The 22,010-nt window shown below is 43.4% G+C and overlaps 2 protein-coding genes across 2 annotated transcripts; one reads left to right on the forward strand and one right to left on the reverse strand.

Annotated features, from left to right (window-relative positions):
- Window positions 1-1,139: 1,139 nt before the first annotated feature.
- GARIN1B (golgi associated RAB2 interactor 1B) lies at window positions 1,140-14,217 on the reverse strand. The gene is made up of 6 exons (XM_087821330.1): window positions 13,972-14,217; window positions 12,677-12,861; window positions 11,279-11,531; window positions 6,882-7,003; window positions 4,188-4,225; window positions 1,140-1,360 (listed from the first exon to the last, which is right to left on the reverse strand). The coding sequence occupies exons 1-6, from the start codon at window positions 14,215-14,217 to the stop codon at window positions 1,140-1,142; spliced, it is 1,065 nt and encodes a 354-aa protein (XP_087677456.1).
- On the forward strand, window positions 9,861-10,015 carry LOC107537327 (large ribosomal subunit protein eL39-like). The gene is given in 2 exon segments (XM_087821388.1): window positions 9,861-9,918; window positions 9,921-10,015. Coding segments are annotated over 2 exon segments (153 nt in total).
- Window positions 14,218-22,010: the final 7,793 nt, after the last annotated feature.

Raw genomic sequence — 22,010 nt, forward strand, 5'->3', positions numbered from 1 at the left:
CCCGGGCTTCCTCCTTGCACCGGCCTCTCGCTGCCACTTTCTCTCTCCCCCCTTCCCTGTCCTTCCTTCTCCCCCTCAGTCCTGGCCCTTCAGAGAGCACGTCTTGTCTTCTCGTGCCTGCCGGGTGGTGGAGAGGAGGTGGGTGTGATGTGTGGCGGCAACATCAGAGTGAAGCACTGGAGTAACGCCTCTCGTCGGAAGCCCTGCTCCCGGATGGCTCTCCAAGGAAAGACTACGCTATGGGCCCAAGATGATTCCAGTTTTTCTAGTTGCAGCGATCCCCCTTCTCTCTATCCAGATAGAGCCCCTCGGAAGGCTGAATGCTGCACAGTGGTGTTGGCGAGGGCTGCTTAGACTCTCCCCAGTGTGAAAGGGTGGCTCAAATAGAATTTCCTGTCAGTTTAAGAGAGAAATATTCAATAAGACATGACCTGCCTATAAAGCTCTTCTGTGGGCACATAGATATTTGTTAATTTTTAAAATTGTCAGCTATTAATAATAGGTATAAGAGTTAGTGGTTTATTAGTAATATTTTACTTTAGAAAACAGAAACCACTCTACCTAGCTCTGGTTAGACAGAGGTACATAGGAGGTAGTTAACAAATGTTTGTTAAATAAATACATGGATGGATGGATGGATGGATGGATGGATGGATGGATGGACGGAGGAACGAACGAACCTTGGAGCATGGAGAGAGAAGGGCTGGGCCCAAGGAAGTTTGTCTCCTACCCCACCCCACCCCTCCTGGCCTAGCTCCTTCTCACTTTCTGCAGCAGATGGTTGGGGTTCCCCAAGAGCTCTGGAAAGGAAAAGGGAGAACCAGCTCCCCACCTCCTCAAAGGAAGAGCCCATGGAAATTCTGAAGGGCATCCCTCATGACTCCACCCAGCAGAGAGAAGGCCGCTGTAGTGATAACAGTGTCATCCTAGTCTCCATCCCCTCAGAGCCACTTTGTAGGAACTCCCAAGGGCCTCTGGGGGCTCGAGGTGTCACAGTCAGGGTTTTACTTGGTGCAGTTGGTCAAGAGGAGGAGGGCAGGGGGAAAAGGGGGCTGAGGTTGTGGCTGGCACCCCCAACTCCCACCCCATAGCCTCCAGGAAGCACCCTCAGACACCAGGATCTGAAACCCTGCCTGAGGTCAAACTCTAGGTCTATCCCATGGAGGCAGCCGGACTAATCCCAGGACCATACCTATGAACAGGGCCAGCTGTGGTCGCGTGGAGGCTGCCAACGTGCTGAGGAGTGAGAGGGGCTGTGGCCCGGAGGGGTTCTCTCTTTCCCACTCTCCATAGGTGAAGGAATCCCTCCAACTGAGGTCGCGGGTGCAAGGGATGCTATCTTCAAAGGAAATTTCTTTCTCTAGGTAAGAAAGAGAATGCATTTGTTTGTACTTTAATTCACAGAGCACACTCACAGAGTAGGGCCCAAATTTGTAGGGTGCTTATTATAAGTCAGGCACTATTCTAAACAATTATGTCCATGAATGCTCACTTAATCCTCACAAAGACCCCGAGAGGTCAGCACTTCCATAGTCCCATTTTATGGCTGAGGAATCTGAGGCTCAGCGAGGTTAAGTTATTTACCCATGGTCACGTAATGAGGAGGCAGAGTCAGGAATCAAAGCCAGGCAGCCTGGCTCCTAAGCCCACGTTTTTACCGCTGTATCGTGTGAGCAAGGCAATGTTAGGAGGAGGAGGGAACCAGTGTGGCTTGGAGAGGTTAACTGAGTGCATTTGTCCTGGAGAGTCAGCTAGCTGAACTGGCAATGGGCTTGAATCCAGATGGCCATAAGCCAGATCCTGTTCTTGGTCCACTTGGCTTCAGCTACTCAAAGGATGGCTTGCAGCCCAGCAGCTTTGGCATCACCAGGAAGCATGTAAGAAATGCAGTTTCAAGGGAACACTTTGTAACCTATATGAATGTCTCTATCTACTGTGCTATAACCTGAAACTAATACAGAATGGTGTTGAATGCAAAATGTAATTGAAAAATTAAAAAAAGAGAAATGCACAGTTTCAGGTTCACCCAGAGCCACTGAATCAGCTTCTGCATTTAGCAAGACCCCCAGTCTGCACATTCAGGCTTGAGAAGTACTTCAATAGGTCACACCACCTGCTGATGGGGAGTTGAAAGGTTTAGCCACACAGGTAAGCTTTGGGATGCTGGTTTTCCATAATGTAGCTCCCCCACACCCCTCTCTCCAAAAGTTCCAAGAGGCTGGGGCGTGACCACCCTTCCGAATGAAAGGATACACTACTTGGTCCAAAGAGAAAAGAGGGGTTTCTTCAACTCCAAGGAAAGAGAAGTGTTCTGAGGACATTCAGGATGATTAATTGAAATCAGCCTAGGGACATCTCGGGCGCAGTAGTTCCTGTGACACCAGATAGCCTATGACTCTGAAATTCTAGTTGTTCTCTGCAGTCCCAGGATATATTTGAAATAGCTCCTATTTCTGTTTTCCTCAGCTATAACCTCAAAGGGTATGGTGTGTGTGTGTGTGTGTATATGTGTGTGTGTGATTGAATGTATGTGCAAAAACAGAAATGAATGAACATTTTATTATCAGTCACCTAACATGTAAAAGCATTCACAGACTTGGAGAAAATGTGGACCAGCATCAGCTCCACTCACCATTTAGAATGGGGGCTGGGAACTGGTAGCCTCCAGGATGCACTTGGCCTGTAGATACGTTTTGCTTGTCCATTAATTGTTGGCCTATACTATGCTTTAATTTTTTATGGGAAGGGGATATGTCACATAAAAATCCAGTTTTTTGGCTTCTCTTGAAAAATCAGAGTACCTGGCAACACCAGACCTGTGTTCTAGCATGGAAACAATTAATTGAAGCCTTAATTGAAACCTTCACTTTCTCATTGCCACTGTCCCCAACACTCCCTATTGTCTCCTCAATGTTGAAACCAACTATCAGCCCAGCTGCTGTTTTACTTATAATAGAGTTGAGAGAAAAGTCAACCATTTCTTAGATCCATGACATGTACACTCTTTGCCAATTTATACCACTTATAGACAGCCGAGCTTGTAATCCGTGGTTTGAATGAAAGTTGGCAGAGGTCCCCTGGGATCTCCATAACTCCTCTAAATTACTAAATATAACAGGAAATTATAGCTGCTGCCTGAGCCAATATGGAGAAAATAATTCAGAGGCATGAAAAAAATTTAGTATTAGTTGAAGAAACAAGATTGAAACCTATGAAACAACTAAGGAATAACGTATAGAGTGTCTGACCAAGGAAAGATCTGTCTGGGGAGAAAGGTGTTGTGAGGTGTATCTGGAAGGACAGGCAGGGTTTAGAGTGGAGCATCGGAGTTAGGGGGAAGAGGAGGGGTGCCTAGGGCATGAGGAAGGATGGTCCACGTGTGACTAGAGCGGAAGATTTGGGCTGGAGAAGATGAGGCACAGGGCACCTAACTGAGGAGGAGAGAGTAGCCAGGTGAGTTAAGAGAGGGGCAGTTCATGTAGAGTCGCGCACGCCAAAATGAGTGGATTTGGGGTAAACCAGAACCTGCAAATAAACAGGGAGTCAGCTTGCTGTTTCCAGAATGTGTCATGCTCTCTTCCCAGAATGCCCTGACTCATCCGCTTCAGCCAGCCCATTTTCCTCTCCCTCTGTGACTTGGCTCAGACCCTAGGCCTCAGCGACAGCTTCCTGGGAGGAGTGAGGCACCCCCCGGCTTTGTGCCTGTGTGGTACCCCAGGCATGAGCTTTGAATGCTGCCTGGAAGAAGAGGTTTTGTGATTTGGGGATTCACCCATCTGACCCGACCAAATTATAAACCCATTGAAGGGGGTACTGTGTCTCTCTTCATTGGGACTCCAAAGCCTTCAGCAGTGTTTGGCACTTACCACGTGCTCAGTGCATGTTTCTGAACGAGCAAATGAATGAAAGAACTGGAAGATTGCTGCAGTAGTCCAGGCAAGACGTAATAAAGTGGACTAGGGTAGGATCTGTCGGTTTAGGAAACATTTCAAAGAAAGAAATTGGTAGGCTTTGGTGCCAAATTGACTATTGTGGCCAAAGAGCCTAGAGGAACTAAAATTAAGGTATGAAAGGACATCCTGACAGCTAGGAAAGTTGCGATCGGGAGCTGGAGGGAGGCGATGTCATTCCTACATCTGCAGAGCAAAAGGATCTCTGAGACACGGGTGCCCGCCCCCTCTGTTTACCTGAGCTGTCCTTTTTGGTCTTGGTCTTTTTGCTACTCCTGGAACTCCAGCCATTTCAGGATCAAGGAAATGAAGGGCAAAAGGAAACAAACACAGAGCATGAAAATCTGATTTTAAATCTTGTTTCTAGTTATATTTTCCCTGACACAAAAGCTTTAGAGGCAGATAGAAGGCTGCAAAAGGCCAGCTGTGGCTCTATTGGGTGGGTGTGACACATTAAAACAGCGGAAGGAAAACTGGGAAAGGGGGAGGTGGGATGGGGTGGAGCGCTGGGGGGCAGAACCCATGCTGCTGGTTTTGCTGAGGAGGAGTGGGTGGGGCTCCATCTGCTCCGTGCTGTGTCTCAGCCATTTATTTTACTTGCTGTAAGTTGCACATTGATGCCAACATGCAAAAACTGATATAATTACAACCAGACTACAGCCTGCCTGAATGAGAACAGTCATCACTCAGGGCTTCATTCTGGGGAATTAAAGAGAAGAAACTAAATGTCTGCACAAAGCAGTTACTGAGATAACAGTAGAGCAAAAATTAACTTGCCCCTGCTTCTCACATCCCTCTGATCTGTTCTGTACATGACAGCCCAGACTGGGTTGCCATAGCTTCCCGGCTGGTCCACACCTATTCTCCCTCTCTTCCTGTCAACTGTCACTGCAACAGCCAGCATAACCTTTTCAACATGCAAATTGGATCGTGTCACCTCCCAGTTAAAAATGGTGCTAAGGCTTTCATTACTCTAAAGTCTAAATTCATTTGCATGGCTTCCCAGGTCCTGCCTGGCTCGGTCCCTGCCTGCTTTTACTAATGTCCTTCCATTACCACCCCTCTTCCCACCCTGGGCTTCCTTCCCTTTCTCGAAACTCACCAAGCTTCTTTCTCAAGGTGGAGCATCAGCCTTACACTCATAATCTTCCCTTAACCTGCCCAAAGTTTTCCACGCTTTACCTGGGTAGTGCCCATCTCTCTTTCAGGTTTTAGTCTCCTCTGGCCTTCTGGAAATATTCAAAGCTGTCTGTGCCAGAGACTGCCAATAGGCCCCCAGGATTTCTTCTTCCCTTCTCCCTCTGGGGCAAGCATCTAATTCTGTGTTGGGCATATGCAGAATAGAGAATGCATTTCCCAGCCTCCCTTGCAGTGCATGTGATCATATGACTGAATTGTGGCCACAGAATATAAACAGAAGCCATCCTTCAAATAATAATTTTAAAATTTTACGTTTTAAACATTTTGAGACAAAAAGTGACTTCAACATATCTTGTTCTATTAGAGCCCAGCACTCCCCAGCTCAGCAGTATGATATCTTATCCAGAAATTTCTTTTTTTTCCTTTTGAATTTATTGGGGTGATACTGGATCCAGAAATTTCTTAATTACAGATTTCTATATGATATGCAGAGTGATGACCCCAGTAAAAATTCTTTAACAGTGAGCAACTAACAAGTTTTTTTCTTGTGTTAATACTTTTCTACTTCCAGTCGAAGGCAGACTTCATAATACAAGTTAATATTTATTGAGAGGTTACTTAAATCTGCCTCTAAATCTGCTGAGGAGCATGTCAAGCACTTCATGTTTTTGAGTTCACTTAATCCTGACAATATCTGGATGAGTTTGGAACTATCATAATTTCCATTGTACAGATCTGAAAACTGAGGCCCAGAAGAGTGAAGCACTGCGCCCATGGGCTCACGGTTGGAGCAGTGACGTGAGCCCAGTCCTGTGTGAGCCCTTGCCCACTATTAGAGATTGTCTTCTCTGATTTTATTGGTTTTTAGTTTACTAACAGCACTCCAAAAGAAAACTTTCTTTTTGTCGTTCTATCTCTGAACTGCTAGTTCCTGTTGTGACAAAAATCTCCTTCGATACTTCGTTTTTCTCTTCTGGTGATACAATTTATTTCCATTCTTTTTTTTTTCCCAAAAAAAACCCCCACAAATCAAGTTCGCTAGGGCCCCGGGTCCCACTTAATCGTCACTCTCTGGTCATAGTGCCCAGTGCCCCAAGTACTTTCAACTCCTGTTTCTTTCATACCAACCAGTCTCAAGACGCAAACCCTAAGTCAACTATATGTACAGGGCCATTTCCTCAGGCACGGAGAAAATAGGCCTGTACAATGGAACTTTCCAGTACAGACTGTACATTGAGAAAATGACCACAGAAGCTCCATAAAGCCCAACCATAGGCCAGGTGAGTAGGTCAAGGAACCCAAGGAGTAAACAGTGTTTTAAACAATGTTTTGTTTATTTCTCTGCAGAACTAGGAACTGGATTAGAAATTAGGTTTTACTTTTTCCACCTGTGATACTAACTTATTATTGGAGAGTTAGTTTTCTTTTTTTAAAATCCTCACCTTAGGATATATTTATTGATTTTTAGAGAGACGAGAAGGGGGAGGAGGGAGGGAAGGGGAGAGAAACAGTCCAACCAACTGAGCCACCTGGCCAGAGCACTTTTCATTTTTTATAAAATTTCTCCTCTGGAGTAAAGCCTACTATGCTTGCTGTGTGGAGAAAGAGGGTGAGGCAAAGAGAACTGGGGAAAGGTTGCCCTGAGTCAGGGATGACCCTGGACCCTGAGTGGCAGTATTTCATGCCCCTCCATGGGCTCATTAACCAAGTTACCTGGTTTTTGGACCTCACCACCCAGGCCATCAGCGCTGCAGGAAGGGACATCAGACTGGCCTGATTTAAGTCATGTACCTGAATCGGTTATGCTGGTGCAAGTCAGCAAAAATCTGAGAGAGAGCTTCACTCTCTCCCATGGCCATCAACTGCATGAGGCTCTCGCTGGGCTGGGAGGCTTGGGGTTTCTTCTGTACTAACTAGACGGAGAAAAAAAAGCAAAGCCAGATGGTTAAGACCTGAGAATCTCTGTATTTTCCTAATATCATGGTCCAGACCCTAAAGTGTTAGAATTCAAACTATTAAATTGGGTGGCCATGTCAGGGGCTCAGAGAGGAAATTCTGAGGTCATATCTGCTTATATCCCCTGTATTATTATAAATATCCTTTGGTGCCCAAGGATAATATTGTCATTGAATACTTTAAACATAATTTAGTAGATAATTCTTATTAATATACCTTAATATGTTATCAAATAGCCTAGCCATATAAACTTTAATAAAGCTTATGCTACTTGGTTTTATATTTAAATGTAGGGGAATCAAGTATTTATTGTAGGAATTTAATGAATGTTTAAAAAATTAACTTCTCTAAGAAACATCTTATATAGATCTGCTTTTTACACCTGGCTAAAATTGCTTTCTTTCCTGTTGCCTGTGATACCCCAAAGGTGTTCCAGAAGTACAAACTGCTCATAATCATTCATTCATTCTTTACTGAATGTCAACTATGTGCCAGGCACTGGGGATAGAGCAATGAAGTAGACAGATAAAAATCCCTACATTCATGGAGATTATGCTGTAGCTCAAGTCAGTCTTATACCACACTCCAAGGCCTGTGGCAAAAAGGCCCAGGTGGCTTCACTGGTGACTTTTATTAAATACTTAAAGGAGTAATGATACCAATTCTTCATAAACTCAGAAAACAGAGGAGGGGGAAACACTTCCCAAATCATTCAATGAGGCTAGTTAATTACCCTAATGCCAAAGCCAGGATATCGCAAGAAAACTATAGACCAATGTTTCTAATGAACATAGATGCGAAATCTTTAACAAAATGCTAGTAAACTAAATCATGTAACATATAAAAAGGATTATACATACACGCCATGACCAAGTGGAATTTATTGCAGGAACACAAGGTTGATTTAACATCTAAAAATCAATTAATGTAATACACTACATTAATAGAAGAAAGGGCAAACCACATGACCATCTCAATAGATGCAGAAAAAAGCATTTCAAAAAATTCAATACCCATTTATGATAAAAACTCTCAATAAACAAGGACTTAAAGGGAATTCCCTCAACCTGATAAAGGGCGTATACAAAAATCCCACAGTTAGCATCACACTTAATGAAAGACTCAATGTTCTCCTCCTAGATTGGGCATGTCTGCTTTGCCAATTCTATTAAACACTGTACTGAAGGTTCTAGCTAAGGCAATAGGCAATAAACAAACAAGTGTGTATGAATTGGAAATGAAGTAAAACTGTCTTTTATTTGCAGATGACATGTATTTATGTAAAAAATCCCAAGGAACCACAAAAAATACTCTATCTAATGGACAAGATTAATATACAAAAATCAATTGTATTTCTATATACTGTCAATGAACGATGAAAACAAAATTAAGAAAACACAATTCCATTCAAAGTAGTATCCACAAAGTAAAAGTTAGGAATAAATTTAACAAAAGAAGTGCAGAACGTATATACTGAAAGCTATAAAAACATTGCAAAGAGAAATTAAAGAAGATTGAAATAAATTGAAAGACATTCCATATTCATGTATTGTCAAGATGGCAATTCTCTTCTAATTGATGTATAAAATCAACATGTCTTCGTCAATATCCCAGCGATCTATTTTGTAGAAATTGATGTTAATCCTAAAATTTATATGGAAATGCAAAGGATCTAGAATAGCCAAAACAATTAGAAAAAGAACAAAATTGGAAGACTTACAATGCCCAATTTTAAAACTTACTATAAAGCTACATTAATCAAGACATTGTGGTATTGGCACAAGCATAGGCATACAGATCAATAAAACAGAATTGAGAATCCAGAAATAAATTCTTGCATTTACTGTCAATTGATTTTTGACCAAAGTGCCAAGACAATTCAATGGAGGAAAGGATAATCTCCTCAACAAATGGTGCTGGGAAAGTTGTACATCCACATGTGAAAACAAAAAATACTTAGACCCTAGGCACATACCCTGGTTGTGGGCTCAATCCTTCATGGAGGACACCCAGGAGGCAGCCAATCATCAATCATCAATGTTCCTCTCTCTCTCTACCTCTCCCTTTCTCTCTCTCTTAAAATCAATTAAAAAAAAACTTTAGAAAAAAAAGTACTGAGACCCTTACCTCACAGCCTACACAAATAGTAATGCAAAATGGATCATAGAGCCTGACCAGCATGGCTCAATGGTTGTGCACTGACCTATGACCCAAGAGATTGTGGTTCGATTCCCGGTCAGGGCACATGCCGGGGTTTTGGGCTCGGATCCCCAGTAGGGGACGTGCAGGAGGCAGCCGATCAATGACTCACTATTGATGTTTCTATCTCTCTCTCCCCCTCCCTTTCTCTGAAATCAATAAAGACATATTTAAAAAAATTTTTTAAATACATGTTTTAAAAAATGGATCATAGACTTGAATGTAAGAACTTAATCTATAAAACTTCTAGAAGAAAACATAGGATAAAATACTTGTGACTTTGTGTTGAACAAAGAAGTCTTAGCTACAACACCAAAAATCTAATCCATAAAAGAAAAAAATTGATAAATTGCACTTCATCAAAATTAAAAACTTTTGCTCCACAAAGGACACCATTAAGAAAATAAAAAGACAATTCACACACTGGAAGAAAATATTTGCAAATCATATATCTAATAAAGGACTTGTATCCAGAATACACAAAGAATTATAGCAGCTCAAGAAGACGAAACTCAGTTTAAAAAGGGGTTTTTCAGCAAAAGACTTGAATAGGCATTTCACCAAAGACTTGAGCTCCTTCTTTGCCATCGTGGTGCGTGAGATTGATTCTCCATCATGTCTTCTCACAAGACTTTCAGGATCAAGAGGTTCCCGGCCAAGAATCAAAAGTAGAACTGGCCATTCTGCAATGAGTTCAGATGAAAACTTGTAATAAAATTGGGTATAATTCCAAGAGGAGACATTGGAGAAGAACCAAACTGGGCTTATAACGAATTGCACATGACAGATGGCTCACATATTTACGCTGTATCCAGGTTGCCTGCATCTTTAAATGACTGAAAAGATTACTGTCTGGACAGTGGGCATTTCAATTGGGAAATTATTGGAACAATGATTTTCCTGTTGATTTTTTTCCTGCAGCACTAAGTTGGTTCAGTAATAAATGTGAAACTTGAAAAGAAAAAAATTTGAATAGACATTTCACCAGAAAAAGATACATAAATGACTAATAAGCCCATGAAAAGTTACTCAACATCATTAGCCACTGAGGAAATCCAAAGTAAAACCATTACATATCCACTAGAATGGCTTTAATAAAAAAGAGAGACAATACCAGTGTTGGTGAGAATGTGGAGAAACTGAAACCCTCAAGCGTTGCTGGTAGGAATGTAAAATGGTGCAGCCACTCTGGCAAACAGTTTGCCAGTTTCTTTAAAATTTAAAGGTAAGCCTAACATATGACAAAAATTTCATTCCTTGGAATGGACCCATGACAAATGAAAACTATGTCTACAGAAAAACTTGTACACAGATGTTCATAACAGCATTATTCATAACAGCCCCAAACTGGAAACAGCCCAAATGTCCATCAACTGATGAATAGGTAAACAAAATGTGGCATATCTATACAGTGGAATACTATTCAGCAATGAAAAGGAATGAATGAGCCTTGGCCGGTGTGGCTCACTCAGTTGGAGCCTCCTCTTGTACACCAAAAGGGGGTGGGTTTGATCCCTGGTCAGGGCCTGTGCAACCAACCGATGTATCTCTCTCACGTTTCTCCCTTCCTGCCCTTCCCTTCCTCCCTCGCTCTCTAAGATTAATTTTTTTTAAAAAAGAATGAATTATTCATAGTCTGTGACTCTGCCATAGAATTGGCTCCATGCCATGATACAGATGAGCCTGAAAAAATTATGCTTAGCGAAAGCAGCCAGATACAAAATGCTATACATTGTAGGATTTTGTTATATGAAATGTCTAGCAAATATGAATTTATAGAGACTGCAAACAGATCGATGACTGTCTAGGGCAGGAAATAGGAACGGCATGACTGCCAATGGGCACAAGGGAATTTTTTAGGGTGATGGAAATGTTCTAAAACTGGGTTGTGGTGAATCTTACAGTTGGTTGTACATTATACCTCAATTAAAGGCAGGGATTGCCTTCATGGGGTGCTCACTCACATACCAGCTCACCTAAGCTCTACTCCTCAGCTCTGGCCTTGGCTGGAGGTGGCAATGGTGCCCACCTACCTTAGAGTCTCCTGAGGGGCTGCAGCTGTTCTTGGGTACCAGACAGTGAGTGACAAGAATCCTAGGGTCTTTGGTGGTGATGGACAGGCCCTTCTGCAGAATTTGAACTAGTCGGGTCCAGAAGTGGAAGACAGTTTCAGGATGGTCCGAGTGGAGTCTTAGGTAGTAGATCTTCTCTGTGACTGTCCTCAGCCGCAGGATGCGTTGAAGCTGGTCACAGACCTGGAGCTCCACGAACTTCAGTGGGAGAATCCTGAAGGCATGAGGGAAGACACACACTGACAACCGCATTGCTTCCCATCCAACCCTGTCTTCATTAAAACCAGGAGTGTCTCCTTCGGGACCGAGGCTTTTGGGGGTAGGAAAGAGAGTGCTTAGCAGAGGGCTCAAGCTTTAGGGAGAGCATATTCACCTGGAGAGCTTGTTTAAAATGCAGACATCTGAAGATACCCCTCAGATTCAGTAGGTCTGGGGTGTCCTTGGAATCTGCATTTTAACCTCCACCCATCCTGCCAGGATTTTCACGCTGGCGTCCCAGGATCCTGCTGACAGAGACAGCCTAGGAGTAAGGTAGCTAGGGTCACAGGGTGTTTCGGTGTCCCTCTTGATAGCACAAAGGGAGCTACCATCCCCTGCCGCAAAGTTGGCCCCACTGTCCAGCTTGTCTAGTCATTGACCCTGGTGTCCCAAGTACACTTCTAGAAGGAGCTAAGGCTCAGGGCCCTGGCCTTGGGTCGAGTAGTGAGCCGGGGCTGGGCTGTACTTGCTGTAGGTGCGCCAGAGCATAAGGGAGAAGTTCATCACTGAGGCTACAGGGGGGAATCGAGGGTTTGCCTGGATTTCTGAGAATATCTGGAGATTCTTGAATATCCTACAGATTACTTGAAGAGGCTCAAATGCTAAAAAGGGCTGTTTCATTTAGACAAGCATGATATGAGTATATATTATAGTTCTAATGACACTTAGTTCCACTCATTTTACTGGTAAGAAAACTGAGATGCAGCAAGTAACTTATGACAAACACTATATGAGCCTTAGCTACGTGCCAAGGGCTAGAACCTGCGGCTCCCAACCCATGCCCCATCTGCCAGATCTCACTGCTTCCTTGCCCCTTGGCAGAGAGATTTCCTAAGAATTCAGTGGGGCAAGTGCAGTGAGAAGAGAAGTGGGCATGTAGGTTGGCCCCTCATTCTTGTCCATACAATGTCACCCTTTACCCTACTTGACCAAGGTGCTTCCAGTGTGCTCACTGTCTTAGGTTATTGTTGTCTAAAAACATTAATGTCACTGCTGATGACTTCTCTGCTTTCTCCTACCTTGAGTTTAGTCTCAAAGCAGCCTTTGCTCTGGGTCTACCCCTCCGCCCACTCGTCCTTCATTCCCATTGGTGTCACTTACCTCTTCAGGATAATGTTTGGGGCTGTAGATGGTCTGTTCCATGTCTGGCTTTGCCCCCGGTGCCATTTGACACGGGCCATGAGGAGGACGTTGGGAAGGGGCAGGCAGGGCACAGACGAGGTCACCCCTAAGGCCATGGTATAGGAGGCTTTGTAGATGTCAATCCAGTTCCTGCCCTTTTTGACCTGCAAAGCAGCCCCGGAGGCACAGCCTGAGCATTTGGCAGAAGCAGGAATATGTTTCAGCTGAGAGCTTCTCAACTTCGGCAATATTCACATTGTGGCCAGGATTTTTGGGGGAAAGGGGCTGTCCTGTGTACTGTATGGAGTTTAGCAGCATTCTCAGCCTCTATCTACTAGATGCCAGTAGCACTGCCCCTCATTCCCCACAAATCGTGACAACCAAAAACGTCTTCAGACACTGCCAAATGTCCCCTGGTTTTGGAAGGTGAATCATGGATAGATGAGTACTACTGTTTTAAGCCTATATTGGTTAAACAACTGTAATAGTATTTACACTACCTACTGTCAGCAACTGCCCAGAAGAACTATAACCCAGGAGTTCCCTGGAATGTGTCACATTCCCATGAATCCTCCCTAGACCGTTTCCTGGCTTTTCTTTGAAAAAAGTCCTTTGGCCCTTCTCTGAGGGGCCCTATAATCTCCCACACCTTCCTTGGTTTGTAAAGTCCCTCGCAACTCCCAAGTTCTGTGAAGAGAGCCCAGGAAGGGAAACAAAAATGCACGGAGGGCCCCTGTACTGAGGCCTTTGCCTCCTGTGCTTGCATATAATCCTGTCAGTCCAACCCCTTTTACATTAGAGGGCCCTGGGATCCAGGGTGTGCAAATCACTTGCACAGTGATACCTCCTGATGGAAAAGCAGTGGACTGCACCCTGAGCCCAGGGCTCTCTGGGGCCAGCTTCTGTTCTCTCATCAATTAGCATTTCTGTTGGAAACCCTCAAAGGGCATCTTGTTTCACTGTCTCTTTGATCATCTGCTTTGGGCTTCCTGGAGGAGGAAATAAATTGGGGGACTTGGATACCAAATCCTCCACTCAGAGCAGAGAACACCTGGCCTCTCTCCCCCAGGATGACAACTGTCTGCAGGAGAAGCCCTGTCTGGGGCTCTGCAAAGTCAGGGTCAAGTGGAGGTGGCCTTGCATTCCAGGCCTACTGACTTCTCTCCTCAGCTCTCACTTCACTCCATTCCAGGGACAGAGTCTCCTGGTCACATCTTGGGAACAGGTTTAGAAGAATCAAGGAGTGCCCGCCATTCTGAGTGACTCCAGAGTACCTGGACAAAGTTGCTTTCAAACACCACGGAGTCAGGAAACAGGTTGAATTCTGGAGAATGAACCATCTGGCAGAGCAGTCCCTCCTCCACACCCAGGCCCACTCCAGGGTTTGGCTCTCCATCCACAGGCAAGAGGCCCCTGAATTCTTCCCAGGCGTTCAGGGAAGAGAAAGTTGGATAGGATCTTGTGACTTTTACTGTTTCTGATTTCCACCCAATCTTTCTAGGTGGAACTGATGACAACATTTCTGCACATGCTCAGGGGCTTACTGCACATTTGTCCTGGGATCTCTGTCTGCCCTCTGGCCTTGGGCAGCTGGCCAAGGCCTGGGACCGCCAATCAGCTCACAATGATGAATGATGACATCATGAAAAACCAGGGCAAGCCTGCAGGAAAGGGAAATGCGGAGGAGCCTCCCTTTTCCACCAAAGTGCTTTGGGGCTGGTTTATGCCCTGACCTTCTCCAGCCCTTCTTGGAACCCGAGGACACGGCTCCCCAGAGCTTGCTGAGAAGGCAGTGAGCCAGGCAGAAAGTGAGGAAGGAAGGCTGCTGGGAAGCTTCTGCCACTGCTAAGAGGAAAATGCCTTCCCTGCCTTTCAACCCTCCCTTACTCTTAATGCAACCCACCTGCCAAAGAGTTTTAAGGGCTGTTTACTTAAAACCCAGCCTTCCCTCGCTTTACATGATGTGGGCCCCCACACGCCCTGGTGTATCTGCAGTAGCCTTTCCTGGTTATGGAAGGAGTTGTAGGTGCCTCTCTGTGCTCTGCTACGGCTGGCTGGTTACTTCTGCAGGCCTATGTCCCTTAGAAGGTCAAACTGAAAGAGCAGTAGAAATCATTAGTTTCTTACCCAGAGGCTGGCTTTGTGAGGGTGCCAGCTGGGAGAAATAGAACCCCGGCGAGCAGCTCTGCTTGGTCAACAAGCCATTCCCCCTCTCAGAGTGACAGTGTTCCTCATTCCTGAACCAGAGGAAGAAAGATCTCAAGTCCTGGGGTGGCTAGATCAGGAGCAAAGAACCAAGCAGACTAACCACTATTCAAGTCGATCTCAGGGAGAAATCGTACTCCAGTGTGGACAAAATTTCAGAATGTATTAAATAATGTATTGACCATCAGGGTCAAATGTGATCAATTTAGAAAAGCAATTTGACAACCAATATATGCAATGCACAAGCTCTAAGATTTCTTTTGGTATTTCATTAAGTCATCTGATTCCATCAGCCCCTCACTTGGTCATTTCTATCGAGCTCGCTCAAGCACCTGTAACAGCTCCCTGGTTGTAAAACAACTTCTGCACTCACGCTCATTTTCTTTTGTTTACCCTGTGGGGAAAATATCCTCCATGGTAATGTTCTCTAAGGACAGGGCAGAAACTATTCCTATGGTTTACATTTCCCCAGAAACACAGTACGAAAAGCGATGGCAATTAATACACTGATACGATGCTTTTCACAGTTAAAGCTTACCCACAACAGTAAAAATTCTTGCCTTTTGGCTTAGATATATGATTTAGATATGTTTGGCCACTGAAACATTCAAAAGTCCTCTTCAATTGGGAAAATGACTCTTTCCCTTTTCCATATAATCCTGTTGAGCCCACTTCTGTAGTGTGTGGAGGAAGGCTTTAGCACCAAGTCTAGGAAGCTAATTGTGAGGAGGTGAGCTTTTCACTCTAAACAAAATATAAGCAGTGATATAAATGGTGCTTTAAGCCCTAGCCAGTTTTGCTCAGTGGTTAGGGCATCGGCCCCGTGGACTGAAGGGTCCTGGGTTCGATTCCAGCCAAGGGCATGTACCTTGGCTGCAGGCTTGATCCTGGGCCCCGGTCAGGGTTCACGCTGGAGGCAACCAATCAATGTGAGACATCAATGTTTTTTTTTCTCTCTCTCTCTCTCTCTCTCTTTCCCACTCTCTCTGAAAAGCGATGGAAAAAATATCCCCCAGTAAGGATTAAAAAAATAATTTTTAAAAAATGGTGCTTTAAGATGTCTACCCCTTCCAACCTGCCCCCACCAGACCTCAAAAACTAGCACACTGTATCCTTTACAAAACCATTTGACAAATGCTTAATTGTACATCCTGTTATTCATTCCCTCCATTCCTTTAGTAATAGAATTTCTGTCGAGGCACATGTTTCTAGAATAAAGATTACATTCCTCGCCTCCCTTATAGCTAGGTAAGGCCATACGACTATGTTCAGGCAAAAGAGATGTAAGTTCAAGTGTTAGGTACAATTTCTGTGAGGAATCATTGTAGGAAGGGGACATGCTCTTATTCGCTCCCCCCTTTTTCCTTTTGGCTGGAATACAAACTTGACAGCTGGAGCTCGAGCAGCGCTTTGGGTCACGAAGCAGCATGCTAAGGAGGGTGGCATAGCAAGATAAAAGGGCTCCAATTCTTTGATCATGAAACTATCATCCTAGTCTGAATATGTACCTCCAGACTTTTAAATGTGAAAAAGATAAATTAGGATTTTTCTGTTATATTGAGCCAGACTTAAAACTAGCTGATACAACTACATAAAACTACTATCTACTATTCTGGACCAATTTTACAGGAAATGATGGCAGTATTTATCAATAATTCTAAGCAATGAAGAAATTATGGTTAATTTATGAGAAATTAAGACCTTAAGGATGACAAGCTATAGCTTCTGGGGAAAGCTGTGTAACTATATATTTCAGTGATATGAAAAACTCACTGCTTTCATCTTCCTATGTATTCGGTGACATTGGTGCTACCACAATTCTTGCCTTTGGCACATTTGGTGATAAGCACTTAGGTGACAATTTCCTCAACTATGTGGACTATACGTTGGTTTGAGGCTAAAGTCACTTTGGCAGTCTCAGGTATCATTTCAATTGCTCAGGAATGACCAGGATATCTGGTTGGCAGTTGGGACTGGACCCAGGTTTTGGGTTTAGAGCTTATACAATTTGGAGACTATTAAAAATAAAAAGGCTGGCCCTGGCTGGGTGGGTCGATTAGCTGGAACATCAACCCGTACACCAAAAGATAGAGGGTTCGATTCCTGATTGGGGTGCGAACGGGAGGCAACTGGTCAGTTTCTCCCTCACATCAATGTTTCTCTCTCGCTCTTTCACTTCCTCTAAAAATCAATGAAAACATCCTCAGGTGAGGATAATAATAATAATAAATAAAAAGGCTGGAAGAAGGGGAGAATTGAGACTTGTTTAATGGGTACAGAGTTTCAGTTTGGAAAGATGATAAAGTCCTGGAAATGGGTGGTGATGATGGTTGTAGAACAATGTGAATGTATCCAGTGCCACTGAAGTGCAAACCTAAAAACGATTAAAATAGTACATTTTACACGGTGTATATTTTATCACAATAAAAAATGCTGGAACACAAAAAATCAGATTTTTTAAAAATCCCACAAAGTATGGCACAAAATTGGCCCTCAGAAGGGCCTGTGTGAATAAGGGATCCTGAAACTCAAGTTTTATATCTTCATGGTAAAGCTGTCCTATTTAAATCTTTGTCACTATTAAAAAGAGCTTTTTTACATAAACAGTGCATGTGCTTTGTAGAACATTAGGAAATACAGACAAGTTCAAAAAACAAACAGTATATTCCTACCTCCCAGAAAACATTACTGTAACAGCTACCTGTGTATGTACTAAAATGAGATCATATCTAAAAAGTGTTTTATAACCTGTTTTATTCAGTCACCACTCTCTACCTTTGTGTTCTGGTGCACTTTCATCTCATTTCATCTCATTTGATTTCCAGGCCATATCGAAATTTATTCAGTTAACTCCAATTATTCTTACACTTGCTTTATCCAAATCAGTATCCAATCCAGGACCACAATTCCCCTATGTTTATTTTGATCTAGTACAGTCCCTTTTTAGGACATTTACTAGTGGAAGCAATTGAGTTAGTTGTCCTCCTGAATGACCCACCTCTGGATTTGTCTGGCTATTGCCTTGTGGTATTTATCTTGCTCCTTTAGCAACTATATTTCCTGTGAAATAAAAGTTATACCTAAAGGGCTGGTGGATTCAGATATTGTTTTTCTTTAATTAAAATAGTCAAGATTTTTTAGTATGCAGCTACTATGGGATCCCAAAGAATATCAGTAGGAAAATACTTATAAATACACATCAGAAGAAAAATAATGTCAGGAAATAGAATAATAAAAGTCTTTGAAAAGAGCCTTTTCTGTATCCTCAAGGAAATTAAATACAATATGAGACCCTATGAAACAACAACAACAAAATCAGAGATACCAAAATTAGATGACAAGGAAAGAAACAGAAGAAAAACCCATTAAATATCTAAAAGTCACATTAGAATCCACAAGAAGCAGAGTCTACACCATAGGAAACTGAGTCAGTGACATGGATAATAGGCTTAAGACGATCGCACAGAACACAGTCAAGAAGGGCAAAGAAATAGTTACTGGAAGAAAAATCCGGTAGACAGGCAGAGTCCCTGATGAAGAGGGAACAAGTGGAGCTGAAAAAGTAGTCGAAAACATAAAAGAAAAAACAATTTTTTAAACAAAAGGACTCAATTTGGCAAGTTAATAGAATTTACTATATTCCAGGTAAACTGGGCAAAGAAACCACTGAGACCAGAATAAGTCTTGTAAAGTTCCTAAATCTTAGAGACAACAAAAGCACCTTACTACAAACATCCAGAGAGAGGAAGCAGACAGTCTACCAAGGAGAATTAAATGAGACTGGCCTTAGGCTCCTTTTCAGCAGTTTTAGATGGCATAAGACAATGGAACAATGTAGAAAGAATGTTGCAGAGGAAAGGATGTGACCCAATAATTCCATAAATGGCTATAGAGATTCATTCAAGGATAAAGGTAGCAAAAATAATCTTAAAACTCTACGTACACGAAAATAAATAAATCTATAAGCTGATTCTTTGAAAAAGAAAAATTAGACAACCCATTAGCTAATTTAAAAATTTTAATTTTTAAAAAGGAAGACATAAAACATAAAATTTGAAGTAAGAAAACACAAGTGCAAATAACGAGGAAGTTTAGGCTTCTGGGTGTAGGTAGTGGCATGCAGCTATAGTCCCGGTGGTCAAAAGGCCCCAAAACACTGTGACTTAAACAAAACAGAACTTTGATTTTCTCTTACCTACTAGTCCCAGAGCAAGCAGTCCAGAGCTGGTAGTGTCTCTGTCATTCTCAACTTGTGGCTGCCATCTCTGGGCTCCAGGGTGGCTGTCCCAGCTCTTGCCATGGTGTCTGTCCCCTGGCCAGTGAGAAAGGGGAAAGGGAAGGGGGATGGCAGCACATTCCTTTTAAGGGCATGGCCCGGAAATGGCATAATCACTTTTGCTCACATCCTATTGGTTGGAATTCAGTCGTATGACCACACCCAGCTCCAAGGGCAGCTGGGAAATGTAGCTTTTAGCTGGGTGACCAGGAGCCCATCTGGGGAATTCTGTCATTTATAATTTAAGGATGAAGGATATTGATGGACAATCAGTGGCCTGCGCAAAGAGGCCGCTGATTATCACAGAATTGCTCCCTCTGACGTCCACAGTAAATACAAAATAATCTTTTTTTCTTTTTTCTGGATCTTTATGACCTCTCAGTACCCTCTTCTGCTTGTGTCAACTTCCATCCTTCACTCCTCCTTGGCCAATTAATCTTGCTTACCACTTCTTGAACCACATCTTTGAGGCACCCCTCCCCACACTCAGCCTGTCTCTCCCCCATTCTGGGTCCTTAACAAAAGGCCTCCTCCAAGCTTTAGTTGTCTTACCAGAGGAAGAGCTAGCTACCTCTGTTGGCTTTTCACAAAATTGGCAAAACCCTTAGTACTCATCTGTAGGAACAGCTTTTCCTAGTGATACTCAGGGCATCAGGATCTCTAAGGGTCTTCTTATCAAAATGGTCATTCAGCCGGGCCTGCATGGCTCAGTGGTTGAGCATCGACCTAGGATCCAAGAGACTGCGGTTTGATTCCCCGTCAGGGTGCATGCCTGGGCTGAGGGCTCAGTCCCCAGTAGGGGGCGTGCAGGAGGCAGCTGATCAATGACTCTCATCACTGATGTTTCTCTCTCTCTCCCTCTCCCTTCTTCTCTCTGAAATCAATAAATATATATATTTTTAAAAAAACAAAAATAAACAAAAACACCCCAAAATCCCAAAATGTTCATTCAGTACATGAAACTTCTTTGGTTAAAATGTTTTAAGTTGACTACAAAAGTTATGACACATATTTAACTAAAGTAACAAATACAAAACCAACTACATTTGAAGAGGCAGTTTAACAAAAGCATCCCATTAACCATGGTCACCTCTTAGCTTTACCATCTCACTTAACTCACAACCACCCTTGAAAAAGGCACTACTGTATGTTACACTGCCTTACTAGCTTCCCAGAACAAGAGGAAGCAACCTTCTTACATACAAATTAAGAACAAATAAAAGGTGTGTTCCCTACAGTACAGAATTAAAAACCAAGGGAATTTTATGAAGTTAGGATTCAGTTTTGAATTAACATCTCATCTATAAAGCACCATAGTTTCCATCAAAATTCTTTGAAACCAGGCAACAGTATCCCTGATAACATCCATCCCCTAACATTGCCTGAGCACCCATCATGCACCAGAAGCTGGGAACAGTGAGCAAGACAGGATTACCCCTGAGAACAGGCCTTTCCTGCACCAGTTCCGATGTCGCCAGATCCCCAGGATTCAAGTCTTACCGCTCCAGCAACCCCAGGAGCGGCATGCAGGCCTCCTGTGGAAGAGTAAGAATAATCTTTTTAACAGCAAAAATTTAACTAGTCACAGACTAACAAGGAAAGAGGTTAAGTGGTGGCCAAAGAACAAAGAGAACAGAAAGTCTGGATATGGCCTGATAATGGAGAAAGCAAGCTAGTTAATATAATCATGTGTCTTCCCATAAATTAACACCCCCCCCACCACCACCAAACAGAGAGAGGCAGGCTAGGGATGAGTAATCAGCTCAGGGAAAATAAGAGTAAGAAAAATCTTCAAATGCAGAGGCCCTACTGACGCCACAGCATTGTCTCGCAGCGGCAGGAGCGCTCAGCTGGCTGGCTGGCTCTTCGGGCCGAATTGGCAAAGATTACTCTGTGAGAACAGAACACCCCCCAACTAGGAACCTGTCAGGAGGGGGCATAGCCCAGGTTCTCACTGGACACAGTCCTTAGAGACTGGAGATGAGAAGTGAGCAGGAGGGAGGGCGGAACAAACAGGATGTCACAGTGGGACTGGGGAGAGGGGCAAGAGCCTGAGGAGTGGGCCAGGGCACCGCTGGGGCTGTTCTTGGGCACGAGTGATGTTGCCAGCACTTGCTTCCCTGAGAGCTAGGGAGAAGGTGTGGGCCCAGCAGAGCAAAGGAGCCTCCAGGAGCAGCCCCAGCATGAGGTGGGAGTAGGAGAATGTGCAGAACAGCAAAAGAGGCTAAAAAGGGCCATCAAAGTCCTCAGGGCAGTGTCCAGGAGCTGGTCAATACTCCGATGTAGTGGTTCTCAACCCTGTCGGACCCAGGTGCCTTTTCATGAAAAATAATTTTTAACACCCCTTTCACAATTCTGAAATAAAATTCAGTGACTATAACCCACCTATACATATTAGAAGTCGATATGCTGCCCAACTGTATTATAAAGGGTGAAGACTATAATAAAAATATATATTCCAATATGTAAGTGCTTTTGCATGACTCTATTACAAGTCATAAAATCTAATCAGAAGCTTGTACCCAGGGTGCAGTAGTTACCAAAAAAAGCCCTGTAAAATTTATGGAATTGGCTAGTCAAAACAGTAAAATTTCACTATAGATTGATAAATGGGGTGACAAGTAGTCATTCCGGGTGGGATGACGTTATTATAAAATTAGTTAAAATCCCTGGGGTTAGCTGGCTTAGCTATGGGGATGGGAGATGAAAATCCAATTCACTGAAGTTCCAATTGCAATGTGGTGCCACCTGATGGCAGTTGCTTACACAGGCATGTGAAAGAATTGGGTTTGGAGGCTGCCTGGGCCCCTTGGCTTACCAATTAAGCAGGGC

Source organism: Miniopterus natalensis, chromosome 10 (genome assembly GCF_054644295.1).
Source record: "Miniopterus natalensis isolate mMinNat1 chromosome 10, mMinNat1.hap1, whole genome shotgun sequence".
Classification (NCBI taxonomy): Eukaryota; Metazoa; Chordata; class Mammalia; order Chiroptera; family Miniopteridae; genus Miniopterus; species Miniopterus natalensis.